The sequence below is a fragment of the Pelophylax lessonae genome, assembly GCF_965119305.1.
Source record: "Pelophylax lessonae genome assembly, chromosome: 1".
Taxonomy (NCBI): domain Eukaryota; kingdom Metazoa; phylum Chordata; class Amphibia; order Anura; family Ranidae; genus Pelophylax; species Pelophylax lessonae.
In genome coordinates this window covers 469,695,626-469,713,526 of record NC_138768.1, presented here as the reverse complement: position 1 = coordinate 469,713,526, position 17,901 = coordinate 469,695,626, and the positions used below count along the sequence as shown (strand labels likewise).

General features: G+C 42.8%; 1 protein-coding gene across 1 annotated transcript in view; it reads right to left on the bottom strand.

Moving 5' to 3' along the window:
• Positions 1-5,375: 5,375 nt before the first annotated feature.
• Positions 5,376-17,901, bottom strand: part of MISP (mitotic spindle positioning) — a 76,535-nt gene continuing 64,009 nt past the window's right edge. The window contains exons 4-5 of the mRNA XM_082243188.1: positions 15,471-15,509; positions 5,376-6,022 (exon numbers count right to left, since the gene is read on the bottom strand). Coding sequence (XP_082099314.1) covers positions 5,933-6,022; positions 15,471-15,509 — 129 coding nt within the window. The 3' untranslated portion in view covers positions 5,376-5,932. The remainder of the gene's footprint in view (positions 6,023-15,470; positions 15,510-17,901) is intronic.

The following is a 17,901-nucleotide window of genomic DNA, read 5'->3' as shown; positions in this document are numbered from 1 at the left end:
TCCTAGGAAACCTTTGCCTACCGAATGCATGAGAGATGTGGCCACAGATAAGGATGCAGAGGTCCTTAGAGTTAAGGACTACATTCATAAGGCAATGGCTGAAAGCATGCATTTAGTCTCAAGTGCAAGCAGTTAAAAGTGTGACCCTAAGCTAAAAAGCCCTCCTCATCAAAGGTAAAAATCGCCAGTGATGCTGAAAGTTTCTTCAGGATCATCTTCTGAATTGGAGGACTTGCCCAATCATTTGTTTGATTTCAACTTAATATTAGGGCCATAGAGGAGGCCATAGATGGCGCTCAGGACTCACAACCTCCTGAAAAGGTAAAGGGATTTTTTCCAAACCTCAAGAGGCAAGGAGCTTCTTTTCCATTTATGGAGGAAATCCACAAATTAATTGCGGGTGAGGGGGAAAAACCAGGGAGAAAGGCTAGAATCCAGAATCAGTTTGCAAAATGATATCCATTCAAACCCTCTAATGCCACATTTTGAAAAACAGTGCCAGGGGTAGACACAGCCCTACAGTGTCTAGCGAGACGTGCCTTTTCCTCTGTAAGACTCCACCACTTTCAGGGACCCAATGGATTGGCAAGCAGACGCCGATCTTAAGAAGATCTTTTCAGTTGCAGGAGCAGCCTGTCGTCCAGCCATAGCTCTAACATCCATTTCAAGGGCCTTAAAAGTTTGGGTCATGAATGTGGAGACAGCACTGAGTTTGGGTGTAGAGGCAGCAAAAATGTTTTTGACTCTTGAAGAGCTCAACCTGCCAGCGGCCTTCCTAGTTGAATCTTCCATTGATTTGGTGAAACTGCTAGCAAGATTCATGGTACACTCAGTAACAGTGAAGAGAGCTCTTTGGTTGTGACATTGGACTGCAGATGGGATATCAAAGCAAGCAATGTGCAACATCCATTACAATGGCATAATGCTGTTTGTAAAGACCCTACAGGAAGTTATTAGGCGGATCACAGGTGGGAAATCAGGTCTGTTACCACAGACATTAAGAAAGAGACAGCATCCTTTTTGGTCAGGCACGGGAAGCCAGATCGTACAGACCAGGCCAGGAATACAGTATACTGGACCACAATGGAAAGGGACGCAAAGCTTCTTCTTGTGGGGTGTAAAGTCCAGAGCAAGACAAGCGGGAAAGAAGGCCGAGAAGCCTTTTTGACGGTTGGTCTGTCCAGCCCCTCAAAGTGAAAGCCAGGCTTGTGACAATCTGAAGGGTGTGGATGTAGGAACCTGGATACAGCATCTGTTTTCAGGAAAACCCATCAAATATTTTTGTCCAAATGGATTGGCTGCACAATCAGAAGAAACTGACATTTTTAGGAAAATAGGTGACAGAATTGTATCAGAGAAACAGGCGATTGCACCAGTTCCTCCAGGACAACTCGGGAAAGGATTCACCAATTTTCTTGGTGCCCAAAGCCTCCGGAGAGCTCAGATCAGAGTTGGACCTGAGATACTTGAACCACTTTATCGATCCCAACCAGGAGATTGGACGATTTCAATCGACTTAGCACATGCATATTTGCATGTTCCAATCAAAAGGCATCATCAGAGATACCTCAGATTGGCAGTGGGGAATGCCACTATCAATTCAGATGTTTGCCCTTCGGAATCAACACGGCACCCAGAGTGGTCTCCAAGATTTTACCAGCCTCCATAACGTTTTTCCATATACAAAAGATAAAAATCTATAATTACTTAGGTGATATCCTGGTTGTGGCCCGTTTAGGCGAAGAACTATCACTACAACATGACAAGGTAAAGGATATCTTGGCCAGTTTCAGTTGGCTTATAAACAGCCAGAAGAGCCATCTTATCCCAACAAAGGGTATGGAATACTTGCCTTATCTCAAGATGGCCAAACTGGGGGCGTGAGTCTACAGGGTGATGGAATCACTGACATTGTCAGCAAGGGACGTTATGACCCTGTTGGGGATATTCACTTCAGCAACCCCAGCGGTGCCTTGGGCAAAGTTTCATATGAGAGCATTCAAAATTTCCTTCTTGGGTCAGTGGGATTTTCATTCATTGGACCAGAGGATTCTTTTTCCAGTATGAAGTCAGTGGACATCTCCAGAGACCCTTTCATGGGGCATGCCTCTAAGCCCAGGAGACTGGATCTTAATAATCTCAGATGCCAGTCTTTGGGCTGGCTGGGGGACTCATTGTCTTGGGAGGCAGGCCCAGGGCAGATGGCAGGCAATGGAGACCATGCATTGCAGCATCCTGGAACTGTATGCAACGTAATTGGCCCTGATTCAGGGAGTCAAACTACAGTAATGTTGGACAATCAAACGGCAGTAACCTATATAGCCCGACAGGGAGGAACTAACAGCCTACCATTGCATTAACTGGTAACCAAGATTTTTCTCTGGTTCGAGATTTATGTAGAAGCTCTAACAGCGGCCTACATTTCAGGCAAGCAAAACCAAATAGCAGACCAACTAAGTCAGAAGTTTCCCAGAAACATCGAATGGTCAATAGGCAGACACTATTTGGAATCAATCTTTGCCAAATAGGGGACACCCATCATAGACCTGATGGTGACAACAGAGAATGCACAACTACCAAAATTTGTGGCAAGGTTTAGATAGAATGAGGTAATAGCTTAGTACACCTTCTCTATCCCTTTGCGGTTTCCCCTAGTGCAGTGATGGCCAACCTTGGCACCCCAGATGGTTTGGACTACATTTCCTATGATGCTCATGCACTCTGCAGTGTAGTTGAGCATCATGGGAAATGTAGTTTTAAAACATCTGGGAAGCCAAGGTTTGCCATCGCTGCTCTAGTGTATCTGTTCTCTCATCATGAGGACCTTGCTAAAGATTAAGAAGGAGGAAGTTCATGCCATCCTAATTCTACCCTTATAGCCCCGGAGACTGGTTTCCTCTGCTCCTACAGATGGCATCAGCCCTGCCAGTTTCCCTGCCTCTCAGGAGAGATTACAATCCAGGGAGATTACAACTGATGGCTTGGCAGTTGAATCGGCCAGATAACATTCGCAAGATCTCTCAGACTAAGCAATTTCTACACTACTAAAAGCAAGGGAGGCTACGACGAATGCTACATTCTCTAGAATTTGGAGGAGATTTGTAGACTTTGTGTCACAACATAATTTATCCCCGCTAGCTCAGAGTATTGCAAACATAGAGTTTTTGCAGACAGCACTGAACAAAGGCTTGGCATGTAGTAGCTGGACTAAAAATTCTGCACTTTCTTCCTTCACCAGACATAAATGGGCAGATGAACCTTTAATAAAACAATTCTTCAGAACAGCAATAAGAATGTGGCCCCCAAAAAGGAACCCCTTCCCAATATGGGACTTGGGCATGGTACTAAAGTACAGAGTATACAAGCTCATTCTACTAGAGGAATGGCAGCATTATGGGTGTCTGTGGCAAAAGTGGCGGCGGAAGACATGCAGAACCACTTGCTTAAGTTCATGCGAGACCTTTGCTCGTCACTATAAATTAGACGTATTCTCCGCTAGTTCTTCGATATTTGGAGCGGCGGTGGTATATCAGCTCCTTTGTCAAGTTAATTAAAGTTTTTTTGTGAAGCATTTAATCGGGTTAAGTTGTCTTTTCTGTCCTGTATAAGACTGGCTATGGTACATCCCAAAATGTGCTGACTGGAAGACGACTAGGAAAACAGAAAATTGTTATCAATTTTACCTTTCCTGTTCTGTCCCCACGTCCGCACAATTTTTCCTACCTCCCTAGGTGGCCTGTTGCCGCTAAATAATAGAACAAGGGGGGAGGGGAAGGCATTGCTTTTATTAAGCTGGAAGAAGGCTGTACTGAGGGTTAATAGGGAGGAGTTAACCCAAAGTGTGCTGACATGGGGACAGACCAGGAAAGGAAAATTATGATGAGTATTGATAACAATTTTCTGTTTTTTTCTGTACCATCTCCTTTAGATTTACCAAGAACCATATTGTACAAGTGCCTACCTGATACAGATCAATTGGATAATTTAAGTAGATTATCAAATTAAAATATATAAAGTCTAACGTTTGTTGTGCAAAGATTGTACAGTCAGATTTTGACGTCTATTGTGACCTTAAAACAGGTCAACCCCCTTTTCTGGTACTACTGCTGTATAACATAATGAACACTATCACACATTAATTTCTATGCTCAGTGTTTCTCCTAATAAAGGCCAGGATCCTACTTTAAATTAGTATCAGTATCGTAAAGGCATAATTCCATGGTCCTGGAAAGAGACACCGGCCTTTGTAAAGTTCACCTGACAAACACTGCAAACAAAATCTGGTAAGCATGCTGTAGGGTAAATTGCCTGCTGACAATAAACTTCAAATGTTGCATAGTAGACAATGACAAACATATCCAGATTTTCACAAGCATGAGAATTTCCAAGAACTGCACCAGTAGTTCTTTATGCCAAGGTTGCTTAATGATCCTCTTAATGCAATTTTTTTTTTTTTAATTGAAAATTAATTTAAATAAAGAATTTGCATTATCACTGCCAAAAAAACTGCTCCATAAAGCCTTATGTCACTCTGAAGCTAACACTTGAGTTAAAGCAGTGTAACTATACAATAAAACACATTTATTTACAGTAGATGGCAATAATAACATGATCACCATTATTATAGTTATAGTTATTCAGCTATAGTGTCCAGTGCATCAAGCCAATGGTTAATGCTTATGAATTATCTGTAGTGGTATGCTATTTCACTAACACATCTGTTAGAAGCCATTTACATGATCATAGTATTTCTTTACCTTTCTATATATATATATTAGTATCAGTATGGGCCAAAGAGGCTTCCTTCCTTCCATTTAAAAAAAAACGTAATTCTCTCTTAACATTCCATTCTTAGGTTCTTTGATATGCAGCAGAACTACAGCTACGCATTTATTTACACAGCTTATGGCTCTGTCACTGGGAGAAAGGGGGGCAAACTGCTACAGGCACCTAGAGGTGCCAGCATATACATGTAGCAGAACCTTAAACCTTCTTGTTATGGCCAGTTTGCTGGGCTTTTCTAGCAGGCAATGCTTCAACACCTCTAGGTGGTGTTGGATCTTGTTATTGGGCTCCAATGATTCTTAATGCCCCATCACTGCAACGCCTCTCCACCTAATCCAGTTAGAGAATACTCTGCATTCATTAAGAAAGTGCAAAGCATTCTCTGAATGGTGTCCATGCTGAGTGGCCAGCTTCTTGTGTGTAGAATTCAGCTGTAGCCTCTCGGCACAGGACCCAGAAGCTAGTAGAGATCAGTGGCGCAGCTGTGTCTACTTCAGTGTTTTCCAGCTTCTAGACAAATTCCACAAGTATGGTATATGCAGTTACAGTGATCTACGCTGAATTGATGCAACTATGTAAAAAATGCCATACCTGAAATTCTTTTTTAAACTGTCTTAATTTGAACTCTCATATAAATCAGACATTTAGTTGGGTTACACAGCACTTCCACTATGGGTACTTTGAGCGATCTGCCTGAAGATATGGCTGTGGCTAAGGTTTTACCAGTGTCAGTAACTTATATGGCAACAGCTCTCAGCAAGTTAACAGGGTATATTACTTGAGTCTGTCATTGGCAATCCAAACTTTTCCATTTGCAATGTAAAATATATCTTTGCTCTCTTGCAACAGCAGCAGTTAAGCTACCAGTTGCCGCTATTGAAATGACAAGTGGCCATCCTTGGATCATAGGGACAGTGCAGTACAACCGTGGCAGCCTAAACGCAGCTGCATGAAAAATCTGGCACTGATTTTCACAGGGATCATCTTTGTACAGGCACATAATGTTCAATATTCAAGGATTTTCCCTTAGGGCACAGTACAGTAATCCATCTTTCTTTTGGCATTCTTTTGACTTTAGCAAAACACAATAAATTAATAGCAGTTTTAACATGCACACCACTGCAAGGTCCAGCTACTTTTCTCTGAGCTACTCGCTTGGCTCATTGGTGTATAGGCCAGCTTCCCAGCGTAGTGCCATTTTGTTCTTGTGTCGATTTACGCGGGTTGACTTCACAATCTGAAATAGACAAACCAATCAGTGAATCTCAGAAGTGATGAAGTACATTGTCATAAAAATTAAAGCAATTCAGTGCTAATCCATACAGGGCAAAGCAAGTTTCCTTTAATACCATCTTAATTCTATCTTTCTTCTGAGCTCACAGGCTCCAGCCTTATGAAAGGCCCAAGCCGCAGTGAAGTCACTCCCCTGCCGAGGGCTCCAGCATGGAGGCTGAAGGTACAGCACGGGTATGGCATCGCTTCAGAGCGCATGCACCAGTGACGTCATTGGCAGCATCGCTTTTCAATATCTCCTAAACAGTGCAAGTTTAGGAGATATTCGCTGTACCTACAGGTAAGCCTTATTATAGGCTTACCTGTAGGAACAAGCTCAAAAGTGGAGTTTACCTCCACTTTAAGCCTTGAACACAGGAGCTGAAAATCAGCTTGTGTGAACAGCAGTCTGTTCTACAGAAGCAGATCTCACAACCGGCTTCTGTCCAATGGGCATGCTGGCAAACCAGCATCCAACCTGCATTAAATATCAGTGGTGGCAGATGGCTGTGAGTGCTGATCAGTGTATTTTTTGAGGGGGGGGCATTTCCTCTTTCAGAACACAAAGGCATAGTGATGGAGATCGCACTGAATAAAGCGATCTCTCAGCCCACTGGGTTGAACAAGAAAATAACTTCTAGTGTGTACCAGGCTTTACAATCAATAAGGGAGAAGTGATAACAAAGGTAGTTACTGTAAGAATTGAGCTGACAGAAAAAGTAAAAGTTAAGATTATTAGGTGGAGGCAGGATAGGTTTTCCTGAAGACATACATTTTCAGGGATTGACTAAAGGCAAACTCAGTATAAGATAGTCAAACAGATTTTTTTAGGGACTTCTAGAGGATGGGAGAGGCTCTGAAGAAGTCCTTGGAGTGAGCAAGGGAGGAAGTGAGAGAACAGTTGGTGTTGGGAGGAGCGAAGAGGATGGTTTTGAGATGAGGTTGATGATGAAGGTCAGGGTATAGTTGTGGATGGCTTTAGATGTTGTTGATAGTATTTTAAATTTTATTTGCTGGGCAAGCAGAAGCCAGTGGAGGGTTTTGGAAGAGTAAGGTGTGAACACTGAATGATTGGTAAGGTGGATGAGTTGAATTAGTTACCAGTGTTAAAACATCAGTGATGTGATTAGTAGTGATAAGTAAATCTTCTCAGGTTCAATTCATGGGCAGTATGTTGTACTCTGTTTGAAATTTGTGAACTTAAGCAGCCTAGCACTAGGGTCATCAGTTTGCATACCAACCATGACATGCATGGAGTTTGCATGTTCTTCCTGTGCATGCGTGGGTTTACGCCCATGCTCTAAAAACATGCTGGTAGGGTAATTAACTCCTGTCTAAATTGGCCCTAGTAAGTGAGTGTGAGTTAGGGACCTTAGATTGTAAGGGCAGGGACGGATGTGAATGTACAATATATAGGTAAAGCACTGCATAAATTGCCAGTGCTATATAAATACCTGTAATAAATAAATTTATATTACCTGACAGATCCCCCTAGAAGCTGGAAATCACTGGAGTAGACAGCGCTCCTCCAGTGATCTCCACTAGCTTCCAGGTCCCATGCTGAGCAGTCAGTCTTATACATTCTGAACAAGGAGGTTGGCCTTTCAGCTTGGGCAACATTAGGAGAATGCGTTGGATTTTCTAAATTAAATCTTTTGGATGGAGTGGAGGGGTGAAGTGGTGATTAGGGAAATTTTATTTTATTTTCTGTCCAGTGGATCCAACAGGAAGTGAGTATATATGTCCTCAAAGTAAGAGGAATTACATTCAGACATGATTAGTGACTCCATGTTCGGGCCATGGTCCGAGAGAATACGTTTGGGACAGCCATATGGGCTCAACAATACCCTGAGAGGGAGCTGGAGACCATCAGCAAGTCCATTGTGTTCAGCTCAAAGGGCTCCAAGGTAGCAATGGCCATAGGTAAAGTCTTTTCAGGAGGAATTTTTATGTATGGAACCAGATACACATTCCCAGCAAGCCCTTTGGGCCCCTTCTGCCAGTCCTGAGCAAAATAAGCATCTCCTGCCCAGGGCCTCTGTACAGTCCACTCCGAAGTGCCCACTCGCAGCATGCAGCACTTGACAGATCTGAAGTGGGAACAACTGGAGGACCACAATTTTCAGTATGTCACACTGTTCAGTAGGGTTGCGTGCCTGACGATAAAGTACATTGCCCTGTGTCTCAAGCTGATCCCTCACTGTGTTTTACAGCCTCTGACATTCTTGGGAATATGGCTTGTGCCATGATGATAGGAAGCGTTGTACCTGCATGAGATAAGGGTATTTTTGCTTGATCAGAGCCCACTCCTGTGAATCCTTGTGCATTCCACCTGGGGTGCTGCTGCCTGCTTTCTGAGGGAACAGGAAGAGGCTGCCACAGGTAAGACAGGGGCTACCTCCACATCCTCTTGTCTTGAATCTATGTCCTTCGAAGACATTGTATTTGATACCTGGGAGGAGCATCCACTTGTCCGTTAAGTATTGCTGGATTTTAGTGCCAATCAGGTGACCCACCTTTGCTCCAAAGTCCCCAGTTTGGCTGTTTCTAGGAAGGCAAGGGGGTTAGTATCCATTAAAACTTCTATTTCTGCCCCCTTGAGGTATTCTGCAAACCTCTCAGTGATTTCCCACACCAGGGCAAACAACTTCAGCTTGAAGGAGCTATAGTTATGGGGATTTCTCTTGGGGGGCTGAAGTCCTGCTCTTGGGCTAGGACAGCCCCCAGACCCTGTAAGCTCCCATCAGTATACACTCAAAAAGGTTTTGAGTAATCTATATACGCCAGTAGAGGTGTCGATGTCAGCCCCAGGAAAGAGCACAGCTCAGTGATAATCATTGGGGAGTGCCATTTCTGTACTGCCTGAACTTTGGCCAGGTCTGCAGAGACCCACCCAGCTTCCACCATGTGCCCCAGGTACTGGATTTTCTGACTCATTAAGAAGGACTTACTGGACTTGAGCTTTAATCCATTCTGGGTTAAATAGGTGGACACCCAGTCCAGATGTTGGAAATAGTCCTCAAAGGTTTTGGAGAAAATTTTGATATTATCCAGGTAGACTAACACAGTCTCAAAATTTAAATCTCTCAAACATCTCTCCATCAAGTGCTGGAACATACTGGAGGCATTGCTCAGTCCGAAGGGCATGTTTATTAAAGTTAAATAGTAACAGGGGCATGATAAAGGCAGTCTTCTTACTGTCTCAGTCCCTGGGACTTTCCAGTAGCCACTTGCCAGATCAAGGGTACAGAAAAACTTGGCTTGACCCAGTGCCATGAACGCCTCCTCCACCCTGGGCAATGGGTAGGCATCCTGGTGGGTACATGCATTTAGCTTGTGATAAACCACACAGAATTGCAGAATTCTATCCTTCTTTCGTACCATGGACTATGGCAGAATTACCCCACTCGACAGCATGTTGCAGATTAAGTCCTTGACTTGTCTTGGCACAGGGCTGGGAGAATATGAACCACTCTCGGATGGGTGGAGCATCCCCTGCATGAATCGGGTGGTTGTAAGCCTCTGTGCAGCTGTAGTTCTCAGGGCTGGTAGAAAAAAAACAGTAGGTGCTTCTCCGTTAGTTTGTGCAGTAGCTGCTGTTGGGGTATAGGACAGTCCCAGGAAAGGAATAGCCTGCTGTTCCAACAGTGATTTGTACTGCAGCTTGATGAAGGAGCTTATGGCCACCTGTAATGGGGCTCAGAACACTTCCACCCCTGGCTGGGCCTCTAAGATAGAGTGGTGGCACACTGCGTAGAGTTCTGCTATGGTAATATGGTTGGAGAGCAGGATTGGGGAGGTCCCTTGATTGATATGCTGAAACAACACCTTTCCTTTGTCAATCTTGGATAAGATGTGGATGACCAGCCACTAGGTGCTATTAGGTCTTTGCGGGGCTCCATTATTACCATGGCCCCTTGCAGTTTCTTGTGAGCCCCAATGGGCAGAGACAAAACTACTTCTAGGAGGGGTGCCAGGAGTATCTTTTGCTTGGGGGGTAGTACGAACAACCCCTTCTTGCTCAGGCTGCTTTCTCACTGCCCTCTGGTAAGCTTCATGGCCCTGATATCATTGAGCCAGACAGCTTGCAGACCACAGCCAACCGCACACTGGGCTAAATGCTCAAACTTGGCCAGAAAGTGGGGCAAGTCCAAACCTTTCACAACATTCATGCCCGGGACAATAGGTACTGCAGAGTTTACTGGGCTCACTGAGTCACCAAAATCCCTACTCACTCTATTACCTGGTTGTCTGTCAGTATCTTCACCCACGTAACAACTTCCACCAGGATGGGCAGGTTTTTGGCCACCTCAAGGGACAGCCAAGTGGGGTCCAGCTGGTCCTGCATCCCATTCTGGGCCGATGGGCATAGAACTTGTATTCCATGACAGTGACTTAGACAATTGAGTACTGTCCGTGATACTTTTTTTATTTGCACTAACATAAAATTTTTTCAGGACAAGCTTTCGGGGTATGTCCCCTTCTTCAAGATCCAAGCAGTAAAAAAATAACGGCTTAAACTTGGATATGGGTTTCCTTACTCATTATCCCACAGTTTTACGACCCCCTCTATGACTATCTCCCCCCACCTTCCCCCCTGTCTTCAGCTCTCCCTCTGTCTTATCTCACTAACTATGCTAGTTTTATTACCACTGTTTATGTTTTGGTTTTCTCTTTTTTTTCCCTATTGATTAGAGATTGTGTGTCTTCTTACCATTCAGCTAAACATTTTGTGAATCAGTACTGCTTGGATCTTGAAGAAGGGGACATACCCCGAAAGCTTGTCCCGAAAATTTTTATGTTAGTGCAAATAAAAAAAGTATCACGGACAGTACTCAATTGTCTCTGTCGCAAGTGCACTAATACGGCTACAATGACCTCAAGCATGACAGTGACTTTAAATCCCATGTTGATCAGGCAAGGGACCTCTTTCCCATCGACGAGGGCTTTCACCACTGGGCTTGGTGTGACCATAGTCTCTGATGTGATGGGACCTTGTGTTGATGGTCCTGGGGATCATCCCTCTGCCCCAGGAGCCACTAGGTAAATGGCAGCCTCCAGGTGCTCTTGCATTTTGCCTGACCACAGTTCCTAGCTACATTCCAAAGTGGTCATACCCCCAGTATTTCCAGTGTTCATCCAGTAGATTCTCACCCTGAATGTGGACATCTTTTGCTTCAAGGAAACCACGTCCTGGGCGAGCTCCCCTATAGCTGTGTACATGCCCAACAGGGGCGATGGAGTCAAGGCCTCCTCTTTCAGGTGTATTGGTTCATTCAATTTTGTCACCAGCATGGTTGCTTTCACATCTTCCTGTTCCCATGCAACCGCGTCCACTACAGTATTGTTAAATTAGAAGGTGGATTGCACTTTGATTCGCTCCTGTAGGGCTCTCTTGACTGGCCCAGCCTTCATTCCCACCACGAACTGATCTCTAAACACAAAAATACCGTGTCGAGAGGCCCATACCCCTGGTATATCGTACAAAAAATTGGAAGAGACAGGTGGGGCTTTGCGGGCCAATGGGAGGAGAAGGATCACAAACACAACATAGGTATGACTAAAAAAATATTTTATTTATACATATTAAAAAATTGAGCATAGTTGCCCATATCTAGCATAAAATAAACAATACACGTGTCACATGATAGAAATACTTCCCAACGAGGGAGAGCCTGTATGAAGAGATGACGTAAATGGTCTAAGGGTCCCCTGCAAACTGACGTGTTTCGCACAAGGCTTCCTCAGGGCCAAAGAGACCAAGACAGACCGGTATTTCCAAAACGACTCAGGTGATGGCAGGCAGGGTGCGCAAAAGAGGTGTCCAAAGATACAAAAATGGGTATAGTAATTATATTATAGCCCCCAATGTCAGCAGTGGTATTGAGTTTCGTTAATACAGCATATGAGCATATACGTCCATCTCCTAGGTCTAAGCAATTACTTTACATATCCGTCCAAATGATATATAGCCAAAACATAAACAGTGCCTTGCGGAAGTATTTGGCCCCCTTGAACTTTGCAACCTTTTGCCACATTTCAGGCTTCAAACATAAAGATATAAAACTGTAATTTTTTGTGAGGAATCAACAACAAGTGGGACACAATCATGAAGTGGAACAAAATTAATTGGATATTTCAAACTTTTTTAACAAATAAAAAACTGAAAAATTGGGCGTGCAAAATTTAGCCCCTTTACTTTCAGTGCAGCAAACTCTCTTCAGAAGTTCAGTGAGGATCTCTGAATGATCCAATGTTGACCTAAATGACTAATGATGATAAATAGAATCCACCTGTGTGTAATCAAGTCTCCGTATAAATGCACCTGCACTGTGATAGTCTCAGAGGTCCGTTTAAAGTGCAGAGAGCATCATGAAGAACAAGGAACACACCAGGCAGGTCCGAGATACTGTTGTGGAGAAGTTTAAAGCCCGATTTGGATACAAAAAGATTTCCCAAGCTTTAACCATCCCAAGGAGCACTGTGCAAGCGATAATATTGAAATGGAAGGAGTATCAGACCACTGCAAATCTACGAAGACCCGGCCGTCCCTCTAAACTTTCAGCTCATGCAAGGAGGCCCATGATCACTCTGGATGAACTGCAGAGATCTACAGCTGAGGTGGGAGACTCTGTCCGTAGGACAACAATCAGTCGTATACTGCACAAATCTGGCCTTTATGGAAGAATGGCAAGAAGAAAGACATTTCTTAAAGATATCCATAAAAAGTGTCGTTTAAAGTTTGCCACAAGCCACCTGGGAGACACACCAAACATGTGGAAGAGGTGCTCTGGTCAGATGAAACCAAAATCGAACTTTTTGGCAACAATGCAAAACGTTATGTTTGGCGTAAAAGCAACACAGCTCATCACCCTGAACACACCATCCCCACCGTCAAACATGGTGGTGGCAGCATCATGGTTTGGGCCTGCTTTTCTTCAGCAGGGACAGGGAAGATGGTTAAAATTAATGGGAAGATGGATGGAGCCAAATACAGGACCATTCTGGAAGAAAACCTGATGGAGTCTGCAAAAGACCTGAGACTGGGACGGAGATTTGTCTTTCAACAAGACAAGGATCCAAAACATAAAGCAAAATCTACAATGGAATGGTTCACAAATAAACATATCCAGGTGTTAGAATGGCCAATTCAAAGTCCAGACCTGAATCCAATCGAGAATCTGTGGAAAGAACTGAAAACTGCTGTTCACAAACGCTCTCCATCCAACCTCACTGAGCTCGAGCTGTTTTGCAAGGAGGAATGGGCAAAAAATGTCAGTCTCTCGATGTGAAAAACTGATAGAGACATACCCCAAGCGACTTACAGCTGTAATCGCAGCAAAAGGTGGCGCTACAAAGTATTAACTTAAGGGGGCTGAATAATTTTGCACACCCAATTTTTCAGTTTTTTATTTGTTAAAAAAGTTTGAAATATCCAATAAATTTCGTTCCACTTTATGATTGTGTCCCACTTGTTGTTGATTCTTCACAAAAATTTACAGTTTTATATCTTTATGTTTGAAGCCTGAAATGTGGCAAAAGGTCGCAAAGTTCAAGGGGGCCGAATACTTTCGCAAGGCACTGTATTAGCTGGAGTTTGCTTTAATATGTTAATCTTCTAGTCCATCTAACAATCCCCTCCCTCCAGATTAACAATGCTGCTGTCCAAAGGTATCTCAGTTTCTCCTTCATCCAGAGTGTAACCATCCTAATACAGAAATATGTTACTAGTCAGATCACCAGGTGAAAATAGAGGGGGGAAACTAATGCAGCAACCACTAATGATTGGTAAGCTGCAATATATCATAGTCTAGCTTTTGGGTTTAATATTGATTTAACTTATACCTCCTGTAACTCTGTGAATCTGATCAGCTGTGATCTGCATAGGTGTACTTGGGGACTTCAGCCTGTGAGGTGCCCTGCAGCACAATCCACCACCATTAGGAGCTTTAGCAAAGGTCAGGCGCTTCTTAGACTCTGCATGCCAAGCACATTACCATCAAGTGTGCAGGCTACAAAGAGTGTCCACAAGCTCCTAGCCCATTACACCATAGACTTTAGAGAAAAGAAGAATGGGAAAATATAATTCAGCCATATCTTGGTGCCACTGGATGCAGCCTGATTACTTGAGTATTTTTTGTTCATGCTTTACAGAGGAGAGAAAGAGAGGGAAGCCAAGAGTGGACAACACTGGCACCAAGTGAACCAATGGATGTTTTCAACCAGTGCTTTCTGTATTTCCAAAGTCACAAAGATTGCCACCAGATCTGCCCAAAAAGACCAGACTGGCTGTCACTCTTGTTATTCTTGCTACTTTCATCATGCTTCTGAAACAGCAATCGTCTTTCTGCTGATAGAATAAATAGTCAGGGTATTTGTCATTATACTTGTATGGTCGGTCTGCAAAAACTGTTTTTTCCGACTATCTCATGGCAGCACGCACATGGGTTTGGCTTTGCCCTCGCGCTCCCATAGGACCTCATATCCATAAATTGAATTCCCACCCAACTGGCCTTGTTCTGCCTTTGTCCTTGCTATATTAGACTGTAGAATCAAGATGAACAAACCCCCTTATTTGTGCCATAGGAAAATCAATTGCCCTCAGGTTGCCTCATGCGTGTAGAGTTTTCTAACTGTCCGTTGGACACTATGAGATCTCCTTGTGCTCAGGGATGTACTGTGTACTAAATGTCAGTCACAGGCAGCTGGTCAGTAATCTGTTTTAGCCCTTATTGTTGTGTTTCCAGGTTTCAGGTCAGTGGATTGCTTAACCTTTATGTGCTGTTTTTCCAGGTGCTAGGTCACCCGGTTTGTTAGCCCTTATGTGCTTTGTTTACAGAATTCAGATTTTGTGGACTGTTCCCTAAGTGAAGCAAGGAAGCAGAGATCGCCTATGTCCATTGTTTTTAAGGTGTGACCTACTCTTAGGAGGTTTATCAGAACCTCCCTTTCATAACAAACAAGTTATGGAATCTTACTCTTCCTTGAAATCTGAAGCTTTCTTGGTCGCAATCACTTCTGGCAAAAGAGTTTCGGAACTGAAAACTTTGGGTTGCAGAGAATATTTTTCTGAGAAATTATGAAACTTGGATCCCAGTTCCACTGAAATGGTGGCAATGCAGAACTTAGAATCCCCTCATGTGTTTCTGCAGGAGGGCCCAGAAGTGCTGGTTTTAGTTTTTTTTTCAACCTGGAATATCCTCTTAACAAGGAAGGAATGTTGACATAATCATATCAATTTCTCATCTACTCAGGCATGTAATGAAACGTTTGCAGCTTTTTCTTCGTAATTTTAACATGAATAATTCCAACATGAAATGACACAATTGCTGATTTTGCAAGTTTATATAATAATAGAGCAGCGGCACAGAAGCACACGTACATAAACTTTTGGAAATTTGAGAGATCATTACCTCAGTGTTGACAGCATCAGTTGGTTCAATGCCAGCATACTAAGAGAGATAAATGAATAGCCTGTTAACTTTTGGGGTTATCATTTTATGTTAGGGAACACACACTACACCTATTTTTTTTTTTAATTCAGTAACTAGTGAAGCTCATAGTCAAACAACTTATCCATATAATAATATCAAGCACATAAATAAGTGAAATTCTCCTAAATACCCACTCGAAGACCAGGCCTTTTCTGACATTTTTTGTTTACATTTAAAAATATGTGAATATATATATATATATATATATATATATTTTTTTTTTTTTTTGCAGCGGTTTTTCAAATGCAATTGTTTTGGAAAAAATACACTGTAATAAATTTTAATGCACACAAATATAATATAATACTCAATTTTTTTGTAAAATATAAAAAGATACCGAACAACGTTAAAGTTGCTCCAAACTAAAGTATTTTAAAATCTTCACAGGCAGCGCTTTACTCGCCTTTACAGGTTATAATTTTGAAGTTACACAGGAGGTCTGGTGCTAGAATTATTGCTCTTGCTCAGGTGTTCGTGGCAATACCCCACATGTGTGGAGCCGTTTATGTATGCATGCGGGACCTGCATATGCGTTGTCCTTTGGACTCAAACACGGAGCGCTTTGAATTTCTTTTTTTATTATTATTATTTTTTTTTTACTATCACTTTTATTGTTATCACAAGGATTGTAAATGTCCCTTGTGATAACAATAAGCAGTGACAGGGTCAGATGTGATCAGATGCTTTCTCAAGCCAAAAATGGCTTTGTTTACGTCCAGTGCAACTGCAAGTGACAAAATACTCGCCGCTTCCAGTTTCCTATACCATAGAGATGATCAAGGATGTTTCGGTCCCCCATCGCATCTATGGTAAGCTGGCAAAACCACCAGCTTCAGTTCTGGGCTCCCTGGTAAGAAAGGAGAGCCCAGAGAGGAACTAGAGGGTGGTGGGACCCCACCTCTGCCACCTGTAAAATCAATCCAGTGGCTAATCAACAACTGACATGGATGTGCTTCTCTGGACAACCCGATTAACAATGGATTTACACTGCGATTTTTTATTTTTTATTAATGGCTAAAGGGTGTATTTATTTACAAGCTTTTTTTTTTTTTTTTTTTTTACTATGTACCCCCTACTAATTAATTTGAGGGCAAAGGGCAGTATCTGGGAGACCCTTTATTGTTAGGGGACTTCCAGATTCCAATAAGCCCCTCATCTGTCCCCCCACCAGGGTGTTGGGGAAGAGGCCCTTGTCCTTATCAACAGGAGTACCCCTTCCCCCTGGGTTAAGAGCATGTGGCCTGGTATGTTTCAGGGGAGACATAAGGGCCTAGTAAAAGGGCCTTTCACACCACATACTGTCCAGTGCGTTTTTTTTCTGCATCAGAAACGTATGGATAGCAGGTTATATGGTTTCCAATGGCAGAGTTTACACCATTGTGGTCAGTTCCAGTGTGTTCCAGTTCCAGAAAAAATGTAGAACATGCTACATTTTATCTGCACTGAACTGTACTGAAACACGATAAAATGCATCAAAAACGCACTGGAATGCATCTAAATGTACCAAAAATGCACTGGAATGCACATATCCCCATTTAGGGTCTGTCGTGTTTCATATGCTTTGTGATATGCCTTTAAATGTTATATGTATTCTCCTGCCCCTGGTTCCTCCCCTCCCCTTAGTTTAGTTTATCTTGTATAGATAGCTCCACCCCTTTTTTCATTTTTCCCAGTAATGCATCTCAGCCTCATGTCTCATGGAGTGGATCACATTATGATCTTTTGACCTATCCGATGTTCATTGTTGTAAGATCCTCACAGTTTATGAATTAAAATTCACAAGATCTTCAAGGTGTCGTCTGGATCGAGTCACTGTCTGTTAATTCAGCTAAGATTGTGGGTTATCACTATCTCATAACAACTTTAAGTCACAGAGATCACACTTTCAATGCTTAGATTGGAGAGGCAGAACAGGGCCAGTTCACACCACATGCAGTCCAGTGCATTTTTTTTTCTGCATCAAAAATGCATGAATAGTAGGTTATATGGTTTCAATGGCATAGTTCGCATAGTATGTGTGTGGGGGCGTTTCTGCGCTATAAATTTAAACCGATATACACATGATTAGTGAAATGTAATAGGTGAAAGCAGCACACATGGACTCCTAGAAAAAATCTCAAAACAGTATAAAGATCAATATGTGTAGCGCTAACAAAAAATAATTATATTGATATAACAATAAATAATTAATAACCAATAAATGAATAAATAATTACTAAGACCCCGTTCACACTGGGGCGACCTGTCGCCTGCCATAGAGAAGCTGTGGACCCGTTCTAATAGGTCTCCGAGCTCCGACTTAGAAAAAGGGTCCGGAGCTTCTTTGGGGCGACCTGCATTGACTTCAATG